This window comes from Centroberyx gerrardi, chromosome 9 (assembly GCF_048128805.1).
Source record: "Centroberyx gerrardi isolate f3 chromosome 9, fCenGer3.hap1.cur.20231027, whole genome shotgun sequence".
In the NCBI taxonomy this organism is placed as follows: domain Eukaryota; kingdom Metazoa; phylum Chordata; class Actinopteri; order Beryciformes; family Berycidae; genus Centroberyx; species Centroberyx gerrardi.
Window position 1 is genome coordinate 23287593 of NC_136005.1, and position 25272 is coordinate 23312864.

At 42.8% G+C, this 25272-nt stretch overlaps 2 protein-coding genes across 3 annotated transcripts in view; one reads left to right on the forward strand and one right to left on the reverse strand.

Annotated features, from left to right (window-relative positions):
• Nucleotides 1-25272, reverse strand: part of c9h1orf53 (chromosome 9 C1orf53 homolog) — a 485525-nt gene that overhangs the window by 292475 nt on the left and 167778 nt on the right. The gene's annotated exons all lie outside the window — the stretch shown is intronic.
• pde4ba (phosphodiesterase 4B, cAMP-specific a) overlaps nucleotides 1-25272 on the forward strand; it is a 126951-nt gene that overhangs the window by 27713 nt on the left and 73966 nt on the right. Inside the window, exon 1 of one of the 2 annotated variants that reach the window (XM_078285835.1) lies at nucleotides 24130-24249. The exons of the other annotated variant lie outside the window; for it this stretch is intronic. Coding sequence (XP_078141961.1) covers nucleotides 24149-24249 — 101 coding nt within the window. The 5' untranslated portion in view covers nucleotides 24130-24148. Of the gene's footprint in view, nucleotides 1-24129; nucleotides 24250-25272 lie in introns of those variants that run through there. 2 annotated transcript variants of the gene reach the window in all.

Here is a 25272-nt window from a genome sequence, read left to right on the forward strand (position 1 = left end):
CTCATCAACATTCAGTGACTGTGAGGGTGACGGAACTGGTAAGGACGCAGATGATGCATGCCAGTGACTCTAATGAGCCTTAATGGCGATGATGGTGGCCAGGATGTTAGTAATGACAATGATGGTTATTATTTTGAGGGCACTGGAGACGGTGATGATACTGAGGATGATGATGGTGACAAGGTTGATGTTGCCAAAAAGGCTGCCAGCGATTAGGATGGTGACAATGTGGCTGTCAGCTTCAGTAAAAAGCCTTCATCTTGAATCAATTTTATCATAAGCTGATGCTTGAACCTAAAAGTCAACGAGCGACACCGCCGCATCATGTGAACAGAAGACAAACGGTAGACAACAACTTAGAACTTCAGAAAAGCTGATCTGAGAAGTAGCAGACTAAATTAGTAGAGGCTGATGTAATAGGAGGCAAAGACTTCCTCGTATCTGCTATAAATAGCTGGAACTGTTAGCTGCGATGTAACGCTTAGAGTAAATCATCTTGACTTGCGGAGGAAGCAATCCATTTCCTGCCACCGGGGAAACAAAAGAGATGAGCTTTTAATTACAGACGTGTTTGCTGTTGTCATTTTATCACCCAAATCAGTCCCAAGGGGGATATCTGCACTATCTCTCTACCTCTTTCTCAGTCTCTGTCTCTCTCTCTCTCTCTCTCTCTCTCTCTCTCTCTCTCTCTCTCTCTGTCTCTAACTTGATCTGTCATCACAAGCCACTCTACCATGCAGGCCCTACATTTGGAACGGTATTGGACATTTTTACCTAGTGTCCTGTAGCTTGTATTTTTCAGTCTAGGTTGGTGCAACATATTCTGACTCCAGTTTCAACAGGATCCAGTAAAGAAGGAGATGGCAGCCAGTGATACCTTCTGTGCTATAGTGCCCATGTTCCTTATGCTCCATCCCCAATGTGGAACGTTCCAAGACCAAGTTTCAGTTTTGTCTGTTTTCCTTGGGTACTTTTTCGGTACATTTTTCTTAACTTTTATTCCTGGGATTTTATGATTTTCTAGCTAGAAGGTAGCATGTATTCTCAATATAGAACTGGCACAAACATTCAATTTGGCTTGTTCTATCCCAGGTGATGTTTTCTAGCAGGCTAAATGGAGTGATTTACTCCAATGTTTCCCAGCCAGGCCGCCTTCAGCCTGATACAATGGTTGTGCTGTGATGCCCTTAAAAAGCCTGTCCATTACATTTGTTGCTGTTAAATCCAATGGAGTGCTGCCGCACCTTGCCTTTTTGGCCTTATAAAAGGCAGCCTTTCAGAGGTCCAGATGTATCTAATCCAATCACACGCCCCCACAATGGAAGAATGGTTACAGCAATGGAGCCATTTTCAACCTGCAGTCCTTGTTCCCTTTACTCCTCAATGCCACGGACCCAGGTGACAGTGACAGAGTGTTTAGCCTACAGACCTTGGTACAACAGTTAGATGTTTATTTAATACACTTACATCTACTGCCACTTCATCTTCCAAATTTGAGTCTCTAAAGCTAGTCACTGAAAGCATTTCAAAGAGGTATACACATGACCAGAGTTTTTTTTAGAGATATGAAAGATGTTATAGAGTGACAAAACATGTTCTTAGTCCCTGCCGATGTGCGTTAAAAGCATTCAAGCTCATTTCTTTTTCGGACTGTAGACCTTCCCTCTGCTTAAGTGGGACAAACCTAGCGTGAAGAGGGCTTGATTTGTAGCGTTTAGGCTTAGTACATGGTGCCTCTGGAGTTATGTGGTTATTAGTGAGGAGTGTTGATTGTCTTGCCCACCGCAAGTCCCATGGCACCTTTTTAGCTGTTTGGCTCGTTAATCTGGCGCTACTTTATCTTTATAGCTCATTAAGGCTCAGAGGCTACAGAGGATGGGGCACTTGCACAGTCACAGTCATTTAAATGGCTCTATGTGTGATGGATTTTGCCACATCATGGTACAACACTTCTCTAAAGATTACACACAGTCTAGCCCCACTGCACTATGGATTTTAAGGGACTGCAAATGTATAAATTGTACCTTGTTATGCAGCTGTGACAGTGCCAAACTCAGTGCTGTTGTGACCACTGCAGAGTCACCAAGTGTTGCTGTGTTATCTTTGTTGATAATTCATCAGAGCCCATGGCATCATCAATGAAGTGAGAAGACCACAAGGTATTTTTATCTGTCATACCTCAAGGCCTTGTATCTACCAGCATGTCGACAACTGATGGGCTATGTGTAGGTTATGAGTGATAGAGATCATTTTTATCCGCTACTACTGTCCTTGTCCAGGGTCTGCAAAAATATTTTACCTTGAATCACGAAGAAAATGGCTCAACGGAACATTTATTTTGAAAAATACCAAAGGCTTTTACCTGTAGCCGTGTAGAGGAAACAGTTAGACTTTATGTAATGTGGGTGAACTATCAGTTCATGCCTGCCATATTAATAATCTTGCTATTGTTGAATTGTCAGTGCCGGCGCTCTGAGCACGGCTCCCTGCGTTGTAAATGTGCGCAGTCACTGGAAAGTTGTCAAATCCTCTAAACCAGAATGTTTCCAAAATGAAATCCTTAGAAATCTGCCTCAGATGCAGCTTAGAAATCTGCCCAACCAGCTCTGCAACTTGCTGATACAGTATGTCGCATTGGTGATTGGAAGTGACTGCAACTGTATCAATTTTGCCTTGTTAGGCAGCGGTGTCAGCGCCAGCCTCACAGCTGCTGTGGTGACTGGGACTGTGCTTGTTTGATAATTTATCAAAGCCCATGTTGTGAAGTGAGCAGAGGGAGAGCAGCAGGGCCCAGCAGAGGTGGCTCCGCTCTGCTGTCTCTCTGGGGGAGCGGCAGCGAGCGAGGCAGCCGGACGAGCTTGCGACAAGATGGTGTTCTCTTTCTTTCTCCCCCTTTCTTTCTCCCTCTCTCCCTCTCTTTTTTTTCCCCTGCTTGTCTTTCAGCAGTCCCTTTCAGTCTGCCCTGGCTCACCCTTTTGCTTCCCTGGATCTCCCTTGCTTCCCATTTTTATCCGCTTGCTATCGCATTTCATCTCTCTGCATTCATTCTCGCCTTGTCTCGCCCTTCCACTCTTTCCACTTTTTGACTCCCTCCCTCCCACCTGCCCCACCCCCCCTCTCCCGCCAGCCCATTGATTCCTGGTCATGTAGGGCTTAAGGCTTTGATGCGGGCTGTGTTTTGTCAGAGAGCTGTAGGGATGCTGGTGCGGACTCATGCAGGCATACAGGCGGTGGTAAAGGATCGAAGCAGCCCTTTAATGCCGACATACTTCCACTATCAGACACTCATCGCCCCCATCTTCTCTCCCAGCCTCCCCTCTCTTCAGGCTGACCATGAAGTGTGACTGTTGGGGCTGAGGCTCTGAGGAGAGGCCCGGGGGAGACGTGGACACATGTATTACCAGTGTCCTGCAAAGAAATTGTATCCCCAAAAAGTAAATATTTGAGGAATTGATTAATTTTGGTCCTATTTTTGGCATTTTACAATGCATTTTCAAAGGCCAGGCTCAGTCCCCGGGTCATGAAACATCTCTCAAGTGAAAAATGATGTCTGCTGTCAAAAGAAAAAGGCCAAATTTAGGATGTAAGATTCCTGCAAGACACATACAATATTCAAGTCTTTGTGTATCCGTCTTGCTGTGGGTCTCAGACGTGCCGATCTAGGAGAAGTGGACCCTGCAGCAGTGCAGGAAGAGCCACTCCACTCTGGGTGGAGCTGACCACTGCAGCTGTAGCTCCCATCCTCTGGCCTTCAGTGGAACTCCTCTCTCTAATGCCGTGGTGTACAGTCACTGGAAAGTTGCATAAACAACAAGCACTCTGCCCTATTAAATAATAGAGCAGGAGCAATCCTGGAGGGTAAGACAAGATGAGAGGATGGGGAGTGCGGGGGAGGAGAGAGTAGATGAGTGACTGAGAGAGAGAGAGAGAGGGCATGAGAAGAGTGGATGAAAAGTGGAGAGATGGAGGATGAGGAGAGCAAAGGAGGGGTGAAAGAAGAGAAAGAGGCCTTTTCTCCAGTGTGCTGATGCTGCTAAAAGACGGGCCTTTCTTTGTCATTCACAAACCAGTATGACGTGGGTTCTTTCTAGTCTGCTCCCATGTGGTGCTGGTGTCATATAATTCATATGGCTCTCTGTCAGTGCTTCTCAGGTGAGATAGAGGCCCCTGTGTGTGTGTGTGTGTGTGTGTGTGTGTGTGTAGAAGAGAGGCTGGAATCTGATTCCTTGACTCAGGTTGCAGACAGGACGGTGTGTTTGTGTATTTGTGTGTGTGTGTGTGTGTGTGTGTGTGCCAGCTTTATACCTGTAGGGGGTGAGAGGGTGAGGTGGGTCTACTTCCATGCCCTTCAGGCTCCGTGGGACCGAGTTACATAATGGCAGCAGAGAAAGAGGAGCCCAGACACACACAGGAAGTACATAGAAACACACAGAGGCCTGGTGATGTCACTGGCCCTACACTCATGACACATGATAACTTGGCACCTAGGGGAGCCTGGGCCCTCCAGCCGAATGGCCAAAGAGAGAGCCAAATTCAGTCAGGACAACAGAAAGTGAAACGCTTCACTCCTCGATACCTTGGCACGATGAACTTTGTCATGGTGCTGTAAAAGTATTTTTTTTCAAATTAACTCTGTTTTATTATGTATTGCCCAATAAAGAACAAAGTACAAGTTTTTATTTTACTTTAAATGTAAGTTTTCACACCTTTGCTTGATGACTTTTGATTACATCACTGGAACTTACTTTGTCTATTAGTTTGTATGGACTGCTGTAATATAAAGATATGTATAGCTAAACATTTTTATGATCATAAGACAACCACATACTCTACACAATATATTGATAACAATTCAGTTAGTAACTAGCCAAGTAGCCGAACATTACTGTATTCTGCATAGCAGATTAAAACAGCTGATCACATCCAAATAAACTGCTAATTAATTTGGTGTATATGTTACAAATGTGCCGTGGGACTGTACACAATCTGCAGTTCTCTGTGTCTGATGCAGAACACACAGAACACAAATCAACCATCTTTGACACTAAGAGTCATTGTGAATTAGACATGCTCGACATCAAACAAGAGGAAAAAGATGACTGTTACTAATTTTATGGCCACAAGAATGGACTCATTTCTGTCCATTATTTCTCTTTTATTATTTATTTATAATTATTAATTTGCCTCTAAGTCCTCCACTCTTTGAAAAACCTTGTAATGTGTAATTTTCTGTAAGCATGTGAAATTCATTCCCTTGTTGCCATCTGGTTATGTTTCTTGGGATCCTTTTAATTTCTCATCAAAATTTCATTAGCTATGACATAAAAATGATGTCTTTTATCTTTTGAAAATGAACAAATCTCTCATAGGAAAACCCAGCCCCGACTGAAGTTGCATAAATGACCTCAGCACTCTCCCATCCAGCAATTAAGTGACTGTTACCAAACCAAACTCTGCTGCCCAGTAGGAATTCTTGAGAAAAACACACTCCAGAATGAGAGAGCGATGGATCAAACAGATAGATAGATAGATATATAGATAGATAGATGGATAGATAGATAGATAGATAGATAGACAGATAGATAGATAGATAGATAGATAGACAGATAGATAGATAGATAGATAAATAGATAAATCGAAAGAAAGAAATAAGCAAGCAAGCAACTTTGTAGGTAAGAATAATACCCAGGTACCTAAATCCAGTGGTAGGATATAGTTTTTGAATATTATTTCTCTATTTTGTGACAATTCTATATATTTTCTACATTATTCTTTCCTTTACTATTGTTATATTGCATTTCTGCCTTTCTCCCATATTTGGCAGTCTTCCGGAGCGAGGGAGAGGAAAGATGAGTCAGGGGATGACATGTGACAAAGGTCGAGAACGGGGCTCGGAGTACATGTCATGTTGCCTCAGCCCATTGTGGCATGGAGCGCCGTTTCTCTGTGAAATTCTGACAGAATAAACAATATTCCAAAGCGAGAGCTCCGAAGGAAGGAAGCAAACTCCCCAGTGACCCATTTGGTTGTTGTTATTTGAAGGAGACAAACTCAGACAAGATAAAAATAGGCTAAGAGCCCTTGTTGGAAGCCAGCGCATGATATATTGTTTATACCTCAGACAGAGAGAGAGAGGGTTTAGACACAGGTGAGGAGCGTGGACCTGAGACACACACACACACACACACACACACACACACACACACATGAACAGAAGGAGTAGTACGATAATAGAAAAATACATACAGAAAGACAGTACTATGGCATGATGACTGACAAAAAATGGAGGGTATAAAAGAGCAGGAGGTGGTCTGAAACTGAAGAAAAGATAGACAAGATAGGGCTGAAGGGTAAATGAAGGAGGGCTGACAACAGAAAGATAATTGGAAATAGAGGATGAGAAGAAGAGAAAGACTGACAGCCCTTTAGAAAAAAAGAGGAGCTGGGAAGCTGACGAGGGGATAAACGGAGGAAGAGAGAGACACAGACTCCACTCTGAAAGTAAGTCAGAAAACACAGCGAGAAAGAAGGAAGGGGAGAAAAGAGGGCGGGAAAAGAGAGAATGATGTAAAGACAGGGAGAAAGACAGAGAGAGAGAGAGATGGAGAGGAGATACAGGAAGCCATTTGAAGCTCTGCTGTGTTGAAACCTCCGGCCATGGTAACCAGGGAGCGATGTCTGCTGCCTATGTGCGTCACGCTGTCACACACAAACACACACACATGCACACACACACACGCATGCACACGCACACACGCACACACACACACACACACGCTCTCTCTCTCTTCTCTCTCTGTCAATCTTTGTGAGGACACACATGCACCCACAGATTCACACTGACATATGCTCACACCTTGTGAAAACATGGATAGACAGACACACACTTGCTCTTTAACATGTGTACAGACACACACACACACACACACACACACACACACACACACACAGAGTATGCCAGAGATGAGGCATAGACCTAGTGAGAGCTCCGGTGATAATTACATAGTGACTTGACATGTCAGTGATGGCCTTTGTGGCATTTGTATTGTACATGAGTGTGTAGAGTATATCTCGTTCATTTATGGTGTTATAAAGTACGTGATTCTGTACATCTGTGCTTCACTATCATTTTAGTTTAGAGCAGTGGATCCTAGAAGAAAAAAGTGAGATAATTCAGAATACTCTCTCTTTAGATACACTGAATGTACAAAATATTAGGGACATCTTCCTGATATTGAACTGCAGCTTATAGCTTAAAAAAAAATCCTTCTCTAACTTTTCTGCTTCACTTTATATCCATCTCCTCCTTTGTGATTGGTATAGATTTAATAAGGGAAATCAATAAGGGATAATGGCTTTTACCTGGAGGGGAGGGGAGTGTGTTACTTATTCACTTTCCCCACCTACTTTTTCCCAGCCAGACCCGGGATTGAACCAGCAACTTTCTGGTCACAAGTGCGCTTCTTTAACCTCTAGGTTACTTACTGCCTTGTTTTTTGAATGAACAAGATTTTTACCTTCAGCATGTGATGGGGATTCTCCTACTGTAAATAATACCTTCACTGGGAAAACAGCTAATGTCCCGGGCACTGTGGGCATTTAAATGCACTCAGTTGATACACTCTCTTGTTACATATGCTCTGATATTTAAAAAAAACCTCCATCGTATTTCCTTTCCACTCTTTGATAGATATTTATAGAGATGGAGTACAAAAAGAGAATCATTATTTTGTCCTGCATAGCGCATTAAACATTAGATAGCTTTATCCCAAACCAAGTATGTTCATCCAGCTAACCCATATCTCTCAACCACTGCAGCTTAATTGTGTTTATCATGAAAAATGATCACTATGCCAATCACACAACCTCCAGCTCCTGAGTGAGTCACAACAGGTTGGATAATGCCGGGGCCAACCAAGGCAGAGGAAGAGTGGGCGTGTTTGGGCTAGCAGCGCTTGTCTGGCCTGCTCTTCTCTTCTCTTCTCTTCTCTTCTCTTCTCTTCTCTTCTGCTTTTGTTCACCATCCAGCCAATTAGTCAGACATGCCAGTGGTCAGGTCCGGAGCTCGCTGCCCGCTAATCCCCGATCACAACACTCTGGCCGGTTTGTCTTCAACCAGACTAAACCCTCTCCTTTTTCACTTTCACACAGCCAGCTAATATGCACTGCTAAAAAAACATGGCTTAACTTAAATTGGCAAGTAATCCAGCTGCATTGGGTATTCATAAGCCAACAAATTTAAGGAGTGGGTAGTCCACTTTCTTTATATTTTAGTATATAGGCCTATTACACATATGTATAGTAGCTGTCACAGACTCATCAAAGTCTTGTGTTTGGTTTCAGTCTCTCTCTCTCTGTCTCTGTCTCTCTCTCTCTCTCTCTCTCCCTCTCTCTGCAAGAAGTAAGTGTGTTTATTTGAAGAATATCCAAAATGAGTGGGACTTAAGTAAGTGTGCATATCAGTGTGTCTGTGTGTGTCTGAACTGTATGGTTGAAGAATATTCAAATTGAGTAATATTTCTGTCTTTGTCTTTGTTTGAACAATATTCAAGCGAGTGGTCTCCTGGCTTTTAAGTGTGTGTGTGCGTGCGTGCATGGTTGTGTGTGTGTGTGTGTGTGTGTGTGTGTGTGTGTGTGTGTGTGTGTGTGTGTGTGTGTGTGTGTGCGCGCGTGTGTGAGTTAGCTGAACTTTGAATCACACTCCATCTGTGAGTTGTTTTCAGGCCATAAGCAGGAGGTACAGCTCTCAGCTACATCCCTCCCTGCTGTGACAGCCTTGCTCAAGTGTGTGTGTGTGTGTGTGTGTGTGTGTGTGTGTGTCTGTGTGAGAGAGAGTGGGTATGTGATAGTTTGTAATGTTTTTTTGGGCCGAGTGTCTGGTTGGATGTCAGTTTGTCGGATGCATGTAACTATTTTGAAATAATGGATTAGGGAAGAGTTTAGACATCTGTTTTATAACACAGGTAGTCTATGATAAAGTTCAAATTGTAATGCCTTTACAGACCTGCATATGAATGCAGTACCAGAGAGGGTTTTGGTCCAACTAGTCAGTATACGGATAGGGAATTCCCACTAAGCAGATCCAGATCGGGAATTCCCATTAAATTAGAGTGACATCTAGTAGCAGGTACGTTTTTTTTAACATTTCTTTAAGATTCATCACACCAACATTTGAGTTCTCAGTAAAGAGAGTGTAAGGTATAGAGTTGGTCCACACTGCATGGAAAACACAGTTTGTCCGCCCCTTGGTCCTCTCTCACCTTTTAACCTCCCCCGAGTCCAAGTGTTTAGTTAATAGGATTTTAAGGGACAATGATGCTACTTTAGCCAATTCATGGTTTGTTAACCAAATGTTAATGTGGCCCAGCTCAAATGAGATGTTGAATGCCGTGCCCATTTAGTTGTACTGTAGTAATTAAAGCTTGAAGGGAGAAACACTGCTTGCGCTCAAATTAAACAGCGAGCTCCAGTCCAAGTACTTGTCTGACAGCTGACCATTAAATGATTAAACGCTGGCTTTTCAGACTCTAATCACCGTACGATTTAGAGATAGGGAGATTAATGAGAGAGGGTGTGCTTTTATAAAAATATATCCTTGACTTGCTGGGCTATAATAATTGTTACCAGCCAAAACTAGTAATCTGTCTTAGGGACATTTTGGTTGGTCTTCCGGTTGGTCTGTCAGTCAGTCAGTAAATCAATTAATTAATCAAATAAACAACTTTACCCCTTTCTGTCCATGGTAATTCTCTGTTAAATAATTTCTGGGGCTTCCATGGTCACAGTAAAAAGGTGCTGAGTTTCAAAACAAACCACACAGGGCCACGAGTCAAGTGCTTTCAAACCCACTTGCTGCCAGGCAGTTTCACATGCCGTTTTACAGAGGCAGTTTGGATGGCCTAGCAAAGTCGGCAGGACTGTAAAAACATGTTTTCAGTTTTTCAGTTGCAGTTGTTTCTATTTACACACAGATATATGCAGTTTCAAGTGTTAAGCTGCAAATTAGCCTGTAGTACTGGGTGTTTGGTAATGTGCGATTCTTGATCCCTAATCCCTTCAGAAGTGTGGTTTGTGTGTCTCGATCCAGGCTGCAGTTGTTGCTATAGTCCCTGTCACTTCATATTGTGCGCTGTTGCTCTGTGTAATCAGAGCACTTGTAGGAACAATCAGCATGTACATTGAGACAGACAGAGCTGTTGTGACAGTGAGGGTGGCGTGTAGGAAGTGGTAAGGTAATAGGAGAAGGGACACAAAAACCTAGTTTCTACTACAGGGCCTAACAGGGCTGACTGGGACTTCATTAATATTCATTATGTTTACTTTTTAACAATATGTTTGCCACATTTCTGTGATTGTTTTTTATTGCGTATTGTTGCTAAAAGAGGTGATTTTTTTTTTTTACTACTGGGCTATTCTTTAACTAAAAAAAGAGAACTGCTGATTCCACATTGTAAGTATTTGAAGTTGGCCTTGTCTAGCCCCACTTGGCCCTGCTGATGCGGTGCCTGGTGAAGGCTTGTTAGGTTTACAGTGGACTAAGATAAGCCAGGTAGATGAGGGCCTATACAGTTGCAGCCATTTAAAAATTGATGATGCATCCTGTCTTGGCCTTTCATAGAAACAGATAAGAAACGTCTTACAGCAGCTTCTCACAACATGCAGACTGAACTATGCCGGTGATCAACTACAATGTTTTGCTGTGTGTTTTATTGTCTCCAAATATTCCAACTATGGATCAATGGTGTTGGTAACCTGAGAAAGCTGCAGCTGAGGGCTGGAGCTGGAGTTGGGGGGGGGGGTCTATTTAAAGGTTGAGGTTTTGAGAGAACAATGTACTCATGGACCAGTGCTGTAGAATATAACCTCAATTGAAATGTATAGTGCTTTCTTTGTATTGGTCTGTGTTGATGTTTGAATCAAAACAGTTCAACTTGAAGGACTGCCGTTGAGCTTATATGCACTGTTGCCAAGAAAGCCAGATAGTTTATATGTTGTTGTGTTGGCCCATGCAAATATATACCATGGTTACTGGGGGCCGGGGGATCAAAGATCATCCATGAAATGTGACCTGTGTGTGGTCCAGCAGACCTGAACTAAGAGAGAGAGGGACAGCGTCAATTTCAGCAGGAGAGGGACAGGCAGAGAGGTGACACATGGCTGCAGACGCTCGGAGGAAAACTGCCATGGAACACATGCTTTGAGGAACACTGGATTGGAGATTTTTTTTTTACAATCAAAATTTTACTGATTGTAGTGTTCTACTCTACCGGTGGACCGGGCTTTCATTGCAAGGACTTGGAAAGGTTTTGGCAACGCGAGTATCCTTAGGGGCCACTCTTTAAAGAATAACTGAGGGATTCTTTTTAATCTTGCTGCAACCCACCTTTCGGTCCCAGCCTATTCGCTGAAAACTACTCATCTAGAGTACCGGACACTTGATTGGAATGAACATGGAGCATGATTTTCTGTCACCTGTCTGAGCTGCCAGCTGCTACTCTGTTGAAACAGAGTTGCGGTGCAGTTGTCAAGTGACCCGCTGCTCAAAATCCAATCCCAGTGAATTCCCCAAACTGTCCTGTGACAGCTCGAAGGTGGAATTCCACCATGTGACGCCTGTGCGCTCACCGTTTAGTAATACCAGTCGCAGGCTTTCATCGGCTTTCATTTCAATGAATCAAATCAAGTAAGGTAGTGTGTTCCGAAACTTAAAATAAGCGAAGGAAACAAATTCATCTGTGATTCCGAGGGTAACCAAGACGATGATGGCGACGTCATCCAACCTGGAACTTCCCATGAGCCCTTTCTGCTACCGCCGTCACTCCTGGGTTTGGTATGTGTAGATAATAAAGGAAGAGCGTGAAACACACCCAGCTGTGTTACAGTTGCTCTTCACAATGTGTGTGTGTGTGTGTGTGTTTGTTATATACACCATATTGCCTGTGCTGATAAATAATGTTGTGTGTGTGTCTCTGTGTGCACATACATGTGTGTATAATTGTTGCTTATTGTGTAAGGATGTCTGTGTCAGTTCTCATTAGACTCAGTCCTTTGTAGTGGAAGCTCACTGGCATAGTCTGCGAGTGTAGATCGCTGCTGGAAATTGCTGATAACACTTGTAGAGGCAAGAAAATCACCTCAGTGCATAGGAAGCGGACCATGGTGTGAAAATTACCCTTTCTCTTTCTTTGCGCTCTCTCTCTCTCTCTCTCTCTCTCTCTCTCTCTCTCTCTCACTTACATAAACACCTCCAGAAAAACATACTGTCGCCACAGCCCACTTATGTCAACACACTGTTTCTCTCTCCTTTAATCATATACTAGTCTATACTTTTCTATACAGTGCCAAACTACACTTGTGGATCTGTTAAAAATAACACATTCATTTTTAAAAGCTTTCCGTTTGCACTTACTCTGGATACAAGCATCAGCTAGGTGCCTAAAAGCTACATGTAAATGTAAATGACTTTCTGCTTAAATTCAAGTCCAAGTGAAATGTGAGATTACAGGCTTCCATCCAACCTTTTCTCTCAGGGGATCCAGATGGGACCCATGGGTTTTTTTGCGGGGTGTTGTAAAGGCATCATCTAACATAATGAATTCTTATTTTTTAGATAATTAACCTGAAGCACTAGTAGTATTATTATAACTGCAATATTGATTAAATACCTCATCTTACATTTCATGGACATGCATTGGTATGGCAGTATGGGCATAAAATTCTGCATTTTTGCTCAACATTATAACATTTCACATCAAAAACCGGCAGTTGGTTGTCCAGAATAATGTTAGGACCAATTTTATTCTTACTGTCGACCCCGACTGTGTCGACCCCATCTGAAAAAGTACCGCTCTTGTCTATGTGATCTGTTAAACTGAAGTTGTTATGCTGTTAACAGTCTCTCATTCGTTCTCCCCGGTGTATAATCCTAGAGTGAACTATTGTTTTGAACCAGTTTGTGGATTACAGTGTGATACAATCCTACGACCTGACAGAAGGAGATGCAGTAGATAAAAGAGGTATCGGCCTGGGTTTGGAAGTAGAAGGGAAAGAGAGAACAAGCGAGAGAGAGAGATAAAACTTGGCTTATGCGGGCCTTGTTATCTGATTCCTTGTTCTTATGTCAGGATCAAGACTTCTAACCCCAAACACGGGTCGTCTACTGTGTTCTTAGCCTTAAATATCCTCTAAACACCCCCCCAACACACACACACACACAGTCATTCATTGGACTAATTGAAATAATGGCATTGTGACAACATACACACCCACACACACATACAAGCACACACAAACACTCATAGGGTACAGTATAAAATGGCTTGTGTGTTTGATTATGCAGCAGTGACGTGCGTCCCGGATTTCCTTTGCAGTGTATAGTAGCCCTAAATAATTGAGTTTGGCCAGTGAGGAAGTGAAGCGGATCCTTTGTGGAAGTGAGTGGCGTTTTTATTTTATCTGAGCAGGACCAGCTGCCACATGTACAGACAAAAAGGATACATACATTGTACCTTTGTGCCTTTTGTCATTTGGGCTGTACCTCATTGTTACTGGGGCTGGAGCGTATCAAGTCTATCATTAGGGAGGGGAATTGATAAGATTTTATTGATACCAATGCCATTATCGATTCTGCTTATCGGTCCGGTTCTTTATCGATTCCCTTATCGATTCCCGATCAGTTTTCTGTGTGGAAAAAAAAGTAGGCCTACACAGGTTTTCAGCGTCAACGCAGCTGTTTTATTATCTCGAGTCTGAACACGGTGTAGAATGTCTGCCTAATAACATTTGAACATGTTAAAATAAATTACAATGCTCCTTTTCTTAAAATGATATAACTTGGAAAACAAATAAGATCTTTAGATGGTTACCCTAAGATGTTTCAACATATTGCTGGTTTCCATCCTTAAGGCTGCGTTCACACACAGCGTTTTTTCCCCAACCACCAGCGCCCTTTTCTCATTAAAAGCAATGGGAAGCGGCCGCAAGGCGCACAAAAGGCGGCCGCTCCCGAAAAGCGCTGCAGCGGCGTTTTTTTCGTCAGAGCGAAGCGCTTTCAAAAGTTGAGAAATGTTCAACTTTTCAGAAAAGCGCCGGGTGACGTGAACCGCTTTTTACCAGCCGACCAATCGCGATGACAGAGACGCCGGCCGTTTCCCATAGCAACAACAAATATGGAGAAAGTGAAAGTGCCGGTGGAGAAATAGGATGTTGTAATAAGTGAATTTCCGTTACCGCAACAGCGATCATAAAGGCAGTATGGATTATACTGGACATGTATTGGAAATATCTGGTAAGCCTTTGCTTGTTACACAACACTGTTTTGTCTGCTAGAAGAGCTAACCAGCTGGTTAGTGAGCTAGCAGCTGCTCAGCTAACGTCAGGTGACGTTGCCGTGATCCGCTTCTTATTTCTCCTCACAAAAAGCGCTCCAGGCAGCGCTTTTTCCACATCAAAAAACGCGATGTGTGAACACAGAAATTATAATTTTACAGACGTTACAAGTAGCACTGTTGTCATCTTTCTTCGTGAAATGAAGCCACGCTTTGGACCGTTTCTTCCTCTCGGCCATGACTCCTTCTTGTTGCAAGTTTCCAGCAGCTTAGATGCAGAGTTTGACGTCATGACGCATGAGTTTTTGCAATGCGCATGCGCAACTGTCAGAAAAACATGCCGGCATCGATAAAAGGAATTAATAACCTCGGAGGCATACGATTCCGATGGATCAGACAATTTGGAACCGGTTCTCAACTGGAACCGGTTCTCGATTCCCATCCCTATCTATCATACCTTAAAAATAACATATTTATACCCCCTCTCTGCTGAAAAAGGTGCACATGTGTTTCCTGCAAATTGTTATTTACAACTTTTTCTGTTGAAAAGCTACATGCTAGAAGAACTTTAAGTCAGTGGTTTCCCAAAGTTGGGTCTGGGGACCACCAGGGGTTTTCAGGGGTCCCAAGCAAAATGAGGAATAGATTAATGTTGCTATTAGACCAGGTAGTTAATTGCATTCACCTGTCATCCCAGGTTTAAACCAGTCCCTGATTAGACAGCTAGAATGAAAACTACTTGGCAGAATAGAAAACCAGTAGTAGCAAGAGGACCCAATTTGCCCTAGAGGTTGGCATAATGAGCGAATGTCTAAGGCAGTGCTTCCCAGTCCAGTCCTCAAGCACCCCCTGTCCTGCAAGCTTTTGTTCCAGCTCTACTCCTGCGCTCCTGATCCAATTAAGGGCTTAATGCTGATTGGTTGAGCAGCAGAAACAGATCTACCTGAATAGGAAGTGTTGAAAGTATGTAGTGTAGTTCTTAACTGATCAGGTGTGCAAGAGGAAAGATGAAACAAAAAACTTGCAGGACAAGGGGTGCTTTGGGACTCGGTTGGGAAACACTGTTCTAAAGGATTACTGTTTTCTTTATATATTTCCCTCTCCTTGTTATTCTCATCACCCCACCTACAGTATAGACTACTATGTAATGGCTTTATGTCATCTGTACTGCTTAGAACTCAGTCTAAGGTGCAGAGTTTTCTGAGCGTGCTCCTGGTTAACACAGCATGAACGCTGCTTACGTCAGGTAGGACACAGCATTGGCACTGAGAGGAGCGCAACTCTGCAATCAGAGGATTAGGTTAGTCACAGGGGAACTGACTGCAGTGGCCTCTTTTTCAGGGAGGGAAACAGACAGGGAGAGAGAGAGAGAGAGAAAGAGAGAGAGGGAAAGCTAAGTTGTGGCAAGACCAAAAAGAGAGACACGCGTTCATCTTAATTTCTCTCTCTCTATCTGATAATCGGAGCTGGCAGCTATTAGATAAGGGCTTCTTGTCTCTTCTGACCTCATCTGTCTCTTCCCTCTTTCCTACCTGCCCCCCCTTCTCACCGTCCCTCCTTCATTCCCTCGCTTTTCCCTCCTCATCATCCTCCTCTCATCCTCCCCCTTCCCATCCCTGTCCCCCCCTCCATCATTCCTCTCCTCTCCCGTCCCCTTCTCTCCTCTCCTCTCCTCCTCACATCTAAAGCACATCTGTCACATCGAGTGGAGGCCGTCGAAAGCTTGGAGTGACGTGTCAAGTGCAGCGATTGAATGAATGAAGTGTTCAAAAGTGTGTTTGCTCATGCAAAAGTCGCTCAAGTGCTCTCTGCGTCTTTGCGTGCGTGTGTGTGTGTGTGTGTGTGTGTGTGTCACTCCCTGTTCGCTCGTCAAAAGGGGAGGTTTCCCTGGTAACCCTGTATGATAATTGCCTCACCTGTGCTGTAGAAGTGAACACACACGCACATGCACATGTACACATACGTCCTGTGTGGTAAAGAGCAGTTCAAGGGTTAACCTTGGAAATAAAAATACACACGCACTCTCACACACACACACACACACACACACACACCCCATATCAGGGTCACTTCATCGCCTGTGCTGATGTCACTGTCACCGAGGCTATGGAAGTGACGTGAAGACAAAGATGAAGGGCTGGATCTCCCCCCGCCGAGCCACACACAATGGCTGTCTGTCTGTCAGTGCAGCAAGGCCCCCAGGCCATGTTCAAGGACAATATCCATGCAAGAGCACCGTAGTCTGTTTATACAAGCAAGGCAAGGTTGTGGAAGAAAGTAGTCCACAGCACAATGTTTTTTGTCTCAGAAAGAGCAGATTGGCACAGTTGTCTTCAGCTCTATTTGTTTAATAAAGAAAATGTTATGGTAGAGACAGGATAAAGTGGAAAGATAGGAGTGAGTGGGGATGACATGTAACACACGTCATGAGCTGCACTCGAACCCACAATGTCATAATTTGCGTGGTATGAAACTCAGCCTGCCAAGCTACTTTACCAGGAATCCCCAGACGTTTTTTTTTTCTGGCAGCCAGTTTTCAAATAATGGTCCATCTGACTCTGTTTTCATTTGATTCTGTTTGTCGTATGTGTTTTCTGATACCCACTGTGATGCTGCTCAAGATGCAAGACTACTTTGAATTTAGTTAGTTTAAAATATGAATGGCTCTCGGATATGACAACTTTCTCATGCCAAAAAGGTTTTCAGTATTTGGATTTTGAAGAAAATTGATTTCCTGTAATGAAACAGGGTGATGATTTGAGACTGATAGAAATCTGACAATGAAATGCCATGTCATTTCATTCCATTTGCACTATTTGCACTATTTTCTCTCTTTTTGTAACGTTCATTGCTCTCTCTCTCTCTCTCTCATCACACCACATGCTTTCTCTATCTCTCTTTCTTATTCTTTCCTTTCTCTCTCTCTCTCTCTCTCTGCTCTGTGCCTGTGGTGTTGCTTAGATCTCAGCCAGGCAGAGCAGCAGCCAGTGGTGCAGGGCAGATACTGGGTTTTACTTTATTCCCCCCTGTGCATAGACTTGTTTGTGGCAGCCGACCACATTATCAGACAGACCAGCCACAAATAGATTTACCAAGTTGGCACAACAACGTATTGCATTGTATACACTTAATCCTTTCCACGGACTGACTCTGCATCCCAGCCCATCCCCACCTGCCACCTCCCCAAATAACCCTAATATGTGACCTTTTGAATTTTTGTTGGATATTCTTGTCCACCAGACTCTTGTCATATTATGGGGAAAACAATTTCTACATTTGCACAACATTTTTTTTTTCCTAGAAATTGATTACCTTCTTTTACCTTTTGTGTAGTCTAATTGTGTTGTGTTAATCTTGTGTAATTCATAATGCTCTTGTCTTAGTCAAAAAATGATCCATCTCATCTGTAGCTTGTACAAAATGCAACAGTAAGGCTTTGGACCCAGACAAAGAGAACTTATCACTCAAGTTGTAGCTTCATAGTATATGACAAGTTTAAAATCAAGGTTAAAATTGCATTAAGTACTTACAAAGCGAGACGTGGTGTACTCCCATTATACATTAAAGACCTTTTAAACCCAATAAATCATGTAAGTTTACAAGCGGTTAATGCTACAATGTTGGTAATGATTTAGATGCTGTCTGTTCCTAATGTTGGAAAACACGTGATGACAATGCAGCAATGGGAGCTCTGTATTGTTAGGTATTTTGTCAATAGAATCTTGGTGAACTGAGAATTACTACTACTGTTACTATGATATTGGTATTATTTCTCTATTACTCTACTAGCCTACTATTACTGCTTCTGCTGTTTCTGCTGCTTCTGCTACTAGAACTAGTAGTACAACTAGTAGTAGGTCTAGTAGCGGTCAACAATCCTGTGCAAGAAATCCTGTGCAAATATATGCCAAAATGATTGACCAAAATAATTAAAAAATGTGTTTACACTAACAAATGTTGGCTTGCATTCATAAAAAGAATACCACATTGAATGACGTCAGTCTATTGGTGTAGGCCTATCAGTTGTTGAGGGGGTTGGTTTACTGCTGAGGAGGTGGAGGATTGTCTGGTAGCTCACCTCCCCATACAAGGCAGTGGTCATTAGGTGGGTATGGAGGCTTTGCAGTTGCATCACAGCTCTCCTAGCAACCATAGCTGGCGCAATCATGGAGGTCCATTGGCTGTGAATTGGCTGTGTGCAAATAATGGCAAACAATATACCTGAAAAGGAATGTTGTAGTGTAGGTCAGTTCAGTAATATTATTAGTAAAGGTTAATAGATTTGTTTCCAAATTTAGGGAACTGCCATGACTTAGCCAATGTTGCAAACTTAGCAACTTTGTTGCTAGATTTTGCAACTTTCAGGCCCCCTTTTGAGGAGCCATAGCCGATTATTTGGAAGAGAGTTGGCAACAGTGGCCATATAGCCTCTTTGTGTCAATCAATACTCTAAAGCACTACGAGTTGTAGCTTCAGAAGAGTCACATAAATTAACTTAAACAAACAGTTGGTTTTTGGCTTTGTTGGCTCACTAACTAGCCAGCAGATTAGTTTAGCAAAGCAACTAGTGTTACTAGCCACTGCTAACGCTAGCTACGAATATATATTTTATCTAGTATGCAAATCAGATGTGTAGACCTACAACACAGTGACAGTGAGCTGACCAGATATAGCTAGCTAACAAGCTGACATTATCTTAACACAAAATCAATCAGATTTATCATTGGGAAATGATGGTTCCCAGTCAAAAGTACAGAAATGAACCAAGTGTGTTGAATTGTGTTGAGACGGCCATGTTGTTAATCTAGAGACATCAGCTGTGGACCTCCAGTATGGCTGCCAGAGGGTGCGTTGCGTCACCTGAAAGCCTCTGTCTGCCAACAGGCCCGAAAGCCCTCAGTCTGTAGCCCTCTGAGCATGACTCATCATATCACTGTCTGTCACTCCATGTGCCTTCAAGAGCTGTCTTTGATGTCTCCTCTCTTCCACCATTCTTCACCATTCATCATTCCTTCGGTGCTTGACCTCCTCTATCGCTGCATTTACCTCATATTTTACACATTGTCTGCCTCCCTTTATCTGCCTCGATATTGGCAGACTTGTCTCTCTGTCAGTCTGTCTGTCTGACCTCCATCTCTTTCTTTCTGTCTCTCGCTCTCTTTTTAGAATTTATGTGTCAGTAGCTTTCAGGGATGTCTGTTGTTTGATACTGATTTAATGTGATTGTGTGTGTGTGTGTGTGTGTGTGTGTGTCTGTGTATCTGTGTGAGACAGAGAGCGAGAGAAAGTGTGTTTTCATGTCAAAGGTGATGTTTGTGCTTGTCAGGCTGTGTCAAAAACACAAGCAGCTGAGATCCTATTTGCAGACTTTCTGCTTGGTACACCTAGACAAAAGCACATGTATTGGGACACTTTGCTTAAGTTTTTTTTTTTTTGCTGTATCATCTGCAGTGTAATATTGATTCAAATCAGAAGAGTGGCTGTCTGCGTCAGTTTGTCAATGTTTAATTATGGGTCTGATTCTATGTGAAACCACTAAAGCAAATCAGGAGATAACAAAGAAGGCCATACTGTAGCTCTGTGTCGCCACGCTTTTCTTTTTACTCATGTTTGTACTTCATTTATAGGCTTACAGTATTTCTTAGAACAATTACAAAGTCCTTTACAATAAGACTGCAATAAATAACTGTCAATAAGACAATAAATAAAAACAGCAGACATGAATGAAAAACAGGGTTACAGTAGAATAGAACAGGCACATTGGAGGAACCAGCATCGACATTCAGTGTGCATGTTAAAATCTGAAAACTGTTTTCAGCGTGGAGGAGATTTCTGTGCTGTAATCGAGGGTATGCAGAGGTGTACAGAGTTTCCCTCGCCTCTTTAATTGGGCTTTTAGCACCCTCCTATCATCCTGATTGGCATTGATGGGTATGAGATGATGGGTTCCCACACACACCTCTCCACCTGATTATGGTACAGGCAACTTTCTGAGTAACTACTACACAACCGCTCAGAACAAGAATCACTGTCATTTTGAGCCAGTAGAAATAATATTTGAGGAAATTTGTCTATATCATGTAAAATGCTAGTTCTGAGAGCAATTACCATAATGCCTTCTTCATTCAATGGCACATTTTGCTTGCCACATACTGTTAATGTGACTTTGATTGCTCTGGTACTCTGACTCCAGGCAACAGTATAATGCAGTTACTTACTGCCATCTTGTGGGTGCAGACAGAATCCAGCCAGGAAGCACTATACTACTTTGTTTTTCTGAGCAATGAAATGGTGCCCTCTGTTGTTTGTAGGTGAGCATTGCCGCATTTGGCTTAAACCTAAGAGTGTGTACCCATCAACCTGGGTAGCTGTCTGGGTAGCTGTGAACCCAAGAGGAGCCAAAAGGCTGATCTAGAATGATCTTATTTTACAGTAGGAGTGTTATTTCCACATGTCCAAAGTAAGCCCTATAATATATGTGAATACAGTATGTGCTAAGGCCCTGCCCAAGAGTGAATAGTTTTATTGGGTGGTTGAGGTTTCGTTGCATCAACTGGTTTTACAGTAACACATACACTATATTTAGAACAGGTGCTAATATGTGGCATTTGTTATGCCGCCTGAAGCTTCACACAGGTTCATTTGTTACAATTTAAATGTGTCTTGTCATAGATATAGTTATTTCTTTCCAATGGAAAATATTGTTCACTACTGTATGTTCATTAATTCAACTGTTTCCTATTGTCAGTGGCTCTGGATAACAGTGCCAGCTAAATCCTAAACTGTCAGTGTAAATGGGTTTTTCAGAACTTCTGTCCCACCATCAACTCAAAATACAGGTCTGTCTCACTCCAGTCAACAGACGCTGTGTGATGCTGTGTCTGACATCACCAGATTATGGTAAGCTCACAGACCTAGAATGAATAGAGAAGCCATTTTAATTTTGATGATAAACTTAACTGGCACCCAACCTTAAGCTATGAATATTGTGATTATAATAAGAATTTCAGTGCATGACATTCAAAAATCGGATGCGTTAAAGACTTAATTTCACTGTACATTTCAGCTGTACTTGCTGAATGTTCCAACTTTCTGAGTTTCATGAACTGTTCACACATGAAGCAAAGATCACTTGTAAGACAGTGTTGTCAGAATTCTAGAGCAGGCATCATCAGCATACCATATACAATTATAACACCAAGAAGTGCCCTTTCTATCTATTCTTATTCTATGGTTAACCCTCAGGGGGTCATTAAGGAGGAATGCCACTGAGCCGTTGTCATTGTCACAACCAGGACACGGCCCCATGGCCACCACATCTTCCACTTCTCCCTCCATTCACTCAACATTAACCATTTCTCAACATTGTGTGCATTTCATAGAAATCGAGGGAGTGAGCTGCACTGTGGGAATTCAGTGATTCAGCTCCGACCTTGATAACCCTGCTCCTCTGCCTTATGTGTTTTTTATGTGTCATCCTTCTGAATCACGCAGCAATTCAATTACAAGGAAGCGTACTTGTCTTGTCATGACCCTAGTTATAAGAAACTCCAGGTTGTCATTCAGCAGCACTATCCTGTGGAATTTCATGACTTCTGTTATGAAGAGGGAGGAGAGTTATTCATGCGGCCAATGTTCTCTTTCTTCTGAGCATTTCAGATTCAGCCTTCATACATTCATTTTGAGTAATAGAAACACAAGCATGGTCTGAGCTTCTGATCACGGATGATTCAGGATCATGTCATTTGTCCTGAACAGTCACAGTCAGGGGAATATTAATGGTCCACAAGAACATACTGTCCTGGAAGTACTGGGAATCAAACCAGCAACCTTTAGACTAGTGGCAATTTGATACTCTAAAGGAGGAGGAAATAACCTGCTTGCAGTTTTCAAATGAAACAGAATGAAATCATCACCCTCTTTTTTTATCTGGGATGGTAATTGTTCGCTCCCATGCAGGTGCAAGATATGTGAATCAAATGAGCTTTGTCTTGACCCGTTGTTGCCGTGGTTACCCCACGGCACGGCCCTCAGTGACTAATGATCGGTGGCATTAGTCAAAACAAAACAGAAAAAAACACCTTTCAAATCTTTTGTTTTGGTTTCTGTTTTATGTCGTCTTTTTTTGTCGGTCTGGCTGGCATGGAAGCAGGTACAGATTAGTGACCAAGCTAGAGAGAACCAGCGGACCTACTGTGATGTTAATGTTTGCTAAACTGCTCATATGAAGTCACAACTTTCAATCTGATTTATCTACACATGCCTTACTTACATCCTACTACAAACACGATTCCCTGTCGTCTGTGGCATTTGGTTTTGAATTCGCTGAAATACAGAAATATTTGCCGATAGCCTTACTGTGTAAATTCAGTACCATCAAAAGCTGGAAAACCCTTAGCATTTCAATCAGACCTGTGTCTTTTACACTGCCATACTTCCAAAAGGAGACCAGATACAGTAGCATGAAAGACGGTCTTTCCTTAAAAATTCCCCCCTCTGTCACGTGTGAAAATAACAGCACATTAGCTGTAGGCGCTGACATTTATGATACACCCGGCATCGCAAGTGTGATGACATGCGGGCTTGGGTATCAGCATACCATACGACCTCATCAGGCACTGTGCCCCCCTGCAAGAGTGCCAGATGCCGCCTCTCTCTCACACAGACACACACACTGACAGTTAAGGTAGACCAGCCTGTCAGAATAGAAGCGAGACAAATCACATCAGTTGGCTCAGTTATCTCAGTGTGTGTGGCTCTAATCAGGTACATAATGTAAAATGATGTATCTAGGAATGAGTTAAGAGTTCAGCAGGTGTGCATCCGGTTGGTTTCTCTTTTGAGCGGCCATGCGTTTGGTTGGCGTGTTTGCGTACGTCTTCCATAGGAGCAGAGTTAATGTCAGCAGGCTGTGTGTGATGGATGGATCGTGAATCCACTCCAGTGATTCCACTCCAGAACTTGGATGTCCCTCCTTGCTCCGCCGGGCCGCTCTGAAGGGAACAGAGCTCCACACACACATACTGTACACACACACACACACACACACACACACGCATACACACACACCGTGGGGAGGAAGTATAGCCTGTGACGAGGAGAAGACAAGCAGACAGGCAAAGCGAGAGAGTGGAGAGTGTGAGAGTGTGTGAAAAGAGTTACGATGTGACGCATGGACCACTGCTCGTGTTGTGGTGTGTGTGTGAAGTGCGCTTGAGCGTTTGGATAAGGTGTTTGGATGCCTGTTTGCTGCTTCTAATGTGCCACTGAAGTTATGGTTGATGGATGATCTACTATATAGATTTAACTTTTTTACTGAAGCCAAATAGGTAACAATTCTGTAAATGTATGATGGTGTCTGTGTACGTATGACGAGTATTGCTATTGATATGAAGTAAGCGTGTGTGATGGTGTTTGTTTTATGATACTGCTTAGCATGTTTTGATGGTTTGCATTTGATATGGCTCGTGTGTGTCTGTGTGTGTCGCGGCTTGCATGTGTGCATGTATGTGCATGACAGTGTGCGTTTGTATTATAATTTGCCTTTGGTATTTGTGTAACGAAGTGTGTATGACAAAGATTATGTCAGTGTGTTTGGTAATGTCAAGTGTGTGAGTGATGGTATGTGTTTGTGTGCATGAATACTGTATGACTGATGTTGCGGTCTTGTCTCTTATGTATGTGTGTGCGCTGGTGTGTGTGATATTTGTTTGATCATGCTTGTTAGAGCGTGTGTAGTTGTTTGTTGGGGCTACTGTGTGTGTGAATTGGTACGTTTTTGATAGTAATAGATTGGGTGTATGTGTGTGTGTGTTGGGGCGATGTACCGGCGTTCACCCTGTGCCAGAGGCAGGGTTCATTTTGACTTCAGTGAAGAAGTCATCAGGAAACTCCATGCCGCCAACCATGGCCATGCTCACAGGTCAGGACAAGGCTAACCACACACACACACACACACACACACACACACACACACACACACACACACACACACACACACGCACACACACACACTGTCTTTAAAACTCAAACAGAGAGATTTGTTTGATTTTGTTTTGTCCTTGCATCGCATTACATATGGTATCATCACAGTGCTTCATATATTTGTATGGAGGCGATTCAGGACAATAATGTGGACATGAAATATTAATTCATTTTTTTCTCAGCTCCTCAGTCTACTAGTGTACTAAAGTCTTCTTTACAGATTTGTCTTCTTGTAGTAGGGCTTATGGTATTTCTCAGAATCTCTTCCCGATACCGTGAGTGTGTGTGTGCGCACGTGTGTACATACAGTGCATGTGTGGGAAGTGTCACTTCCCATTTCCTATATGTTAAGCAAATCCTCTCATGTGCTTCTCATCACCATAGTAAACCTGAGCTGGAATGTGCTTGTGTGTGATCTGTCACATGTTCGAGTTAAAAATCTACCTTCTTATGGTGAATTGATGGTTTCAGGATGAAACAGTCTCAGACTGTGTAATCTGTTTATGTGTTAGGGTTGAATATTTTGTGTGCTGTATTGATGCCTTTAAGAGAGTCAAATATTTGACCGTACAAAAGGTTAATAATACCAGTTGGCCTGCAAGTGTTGAGGTGAAGTAGTTTTTTTAGCCACAGTGTGAATGAGGTCTGTCTGACAGCATGACAGCAAGACTACCTAAAGCCATATATCTAAAAAAGTCATGACATTGAAGGGTCTGGAATCGTCTCAGCCTCTAGCTATTCTGTTGCTGGGTTTCACTTTGTTGCCAAGCAGAATTTGTTGTCTGACCATATTAGCTTATGTCTGGATGCTCCAGTGACTTCAGTGGCTTAACCTTTCTACATAAACAGCACTGGGCTGATAATCTATATTTTCCATTGACTACTGGACTAATGCATTTTCCTAAATCTTCCACATTGTTTAAGGATGTGACGCAAAGGCCATCCTGGGATTTGTCTTAGC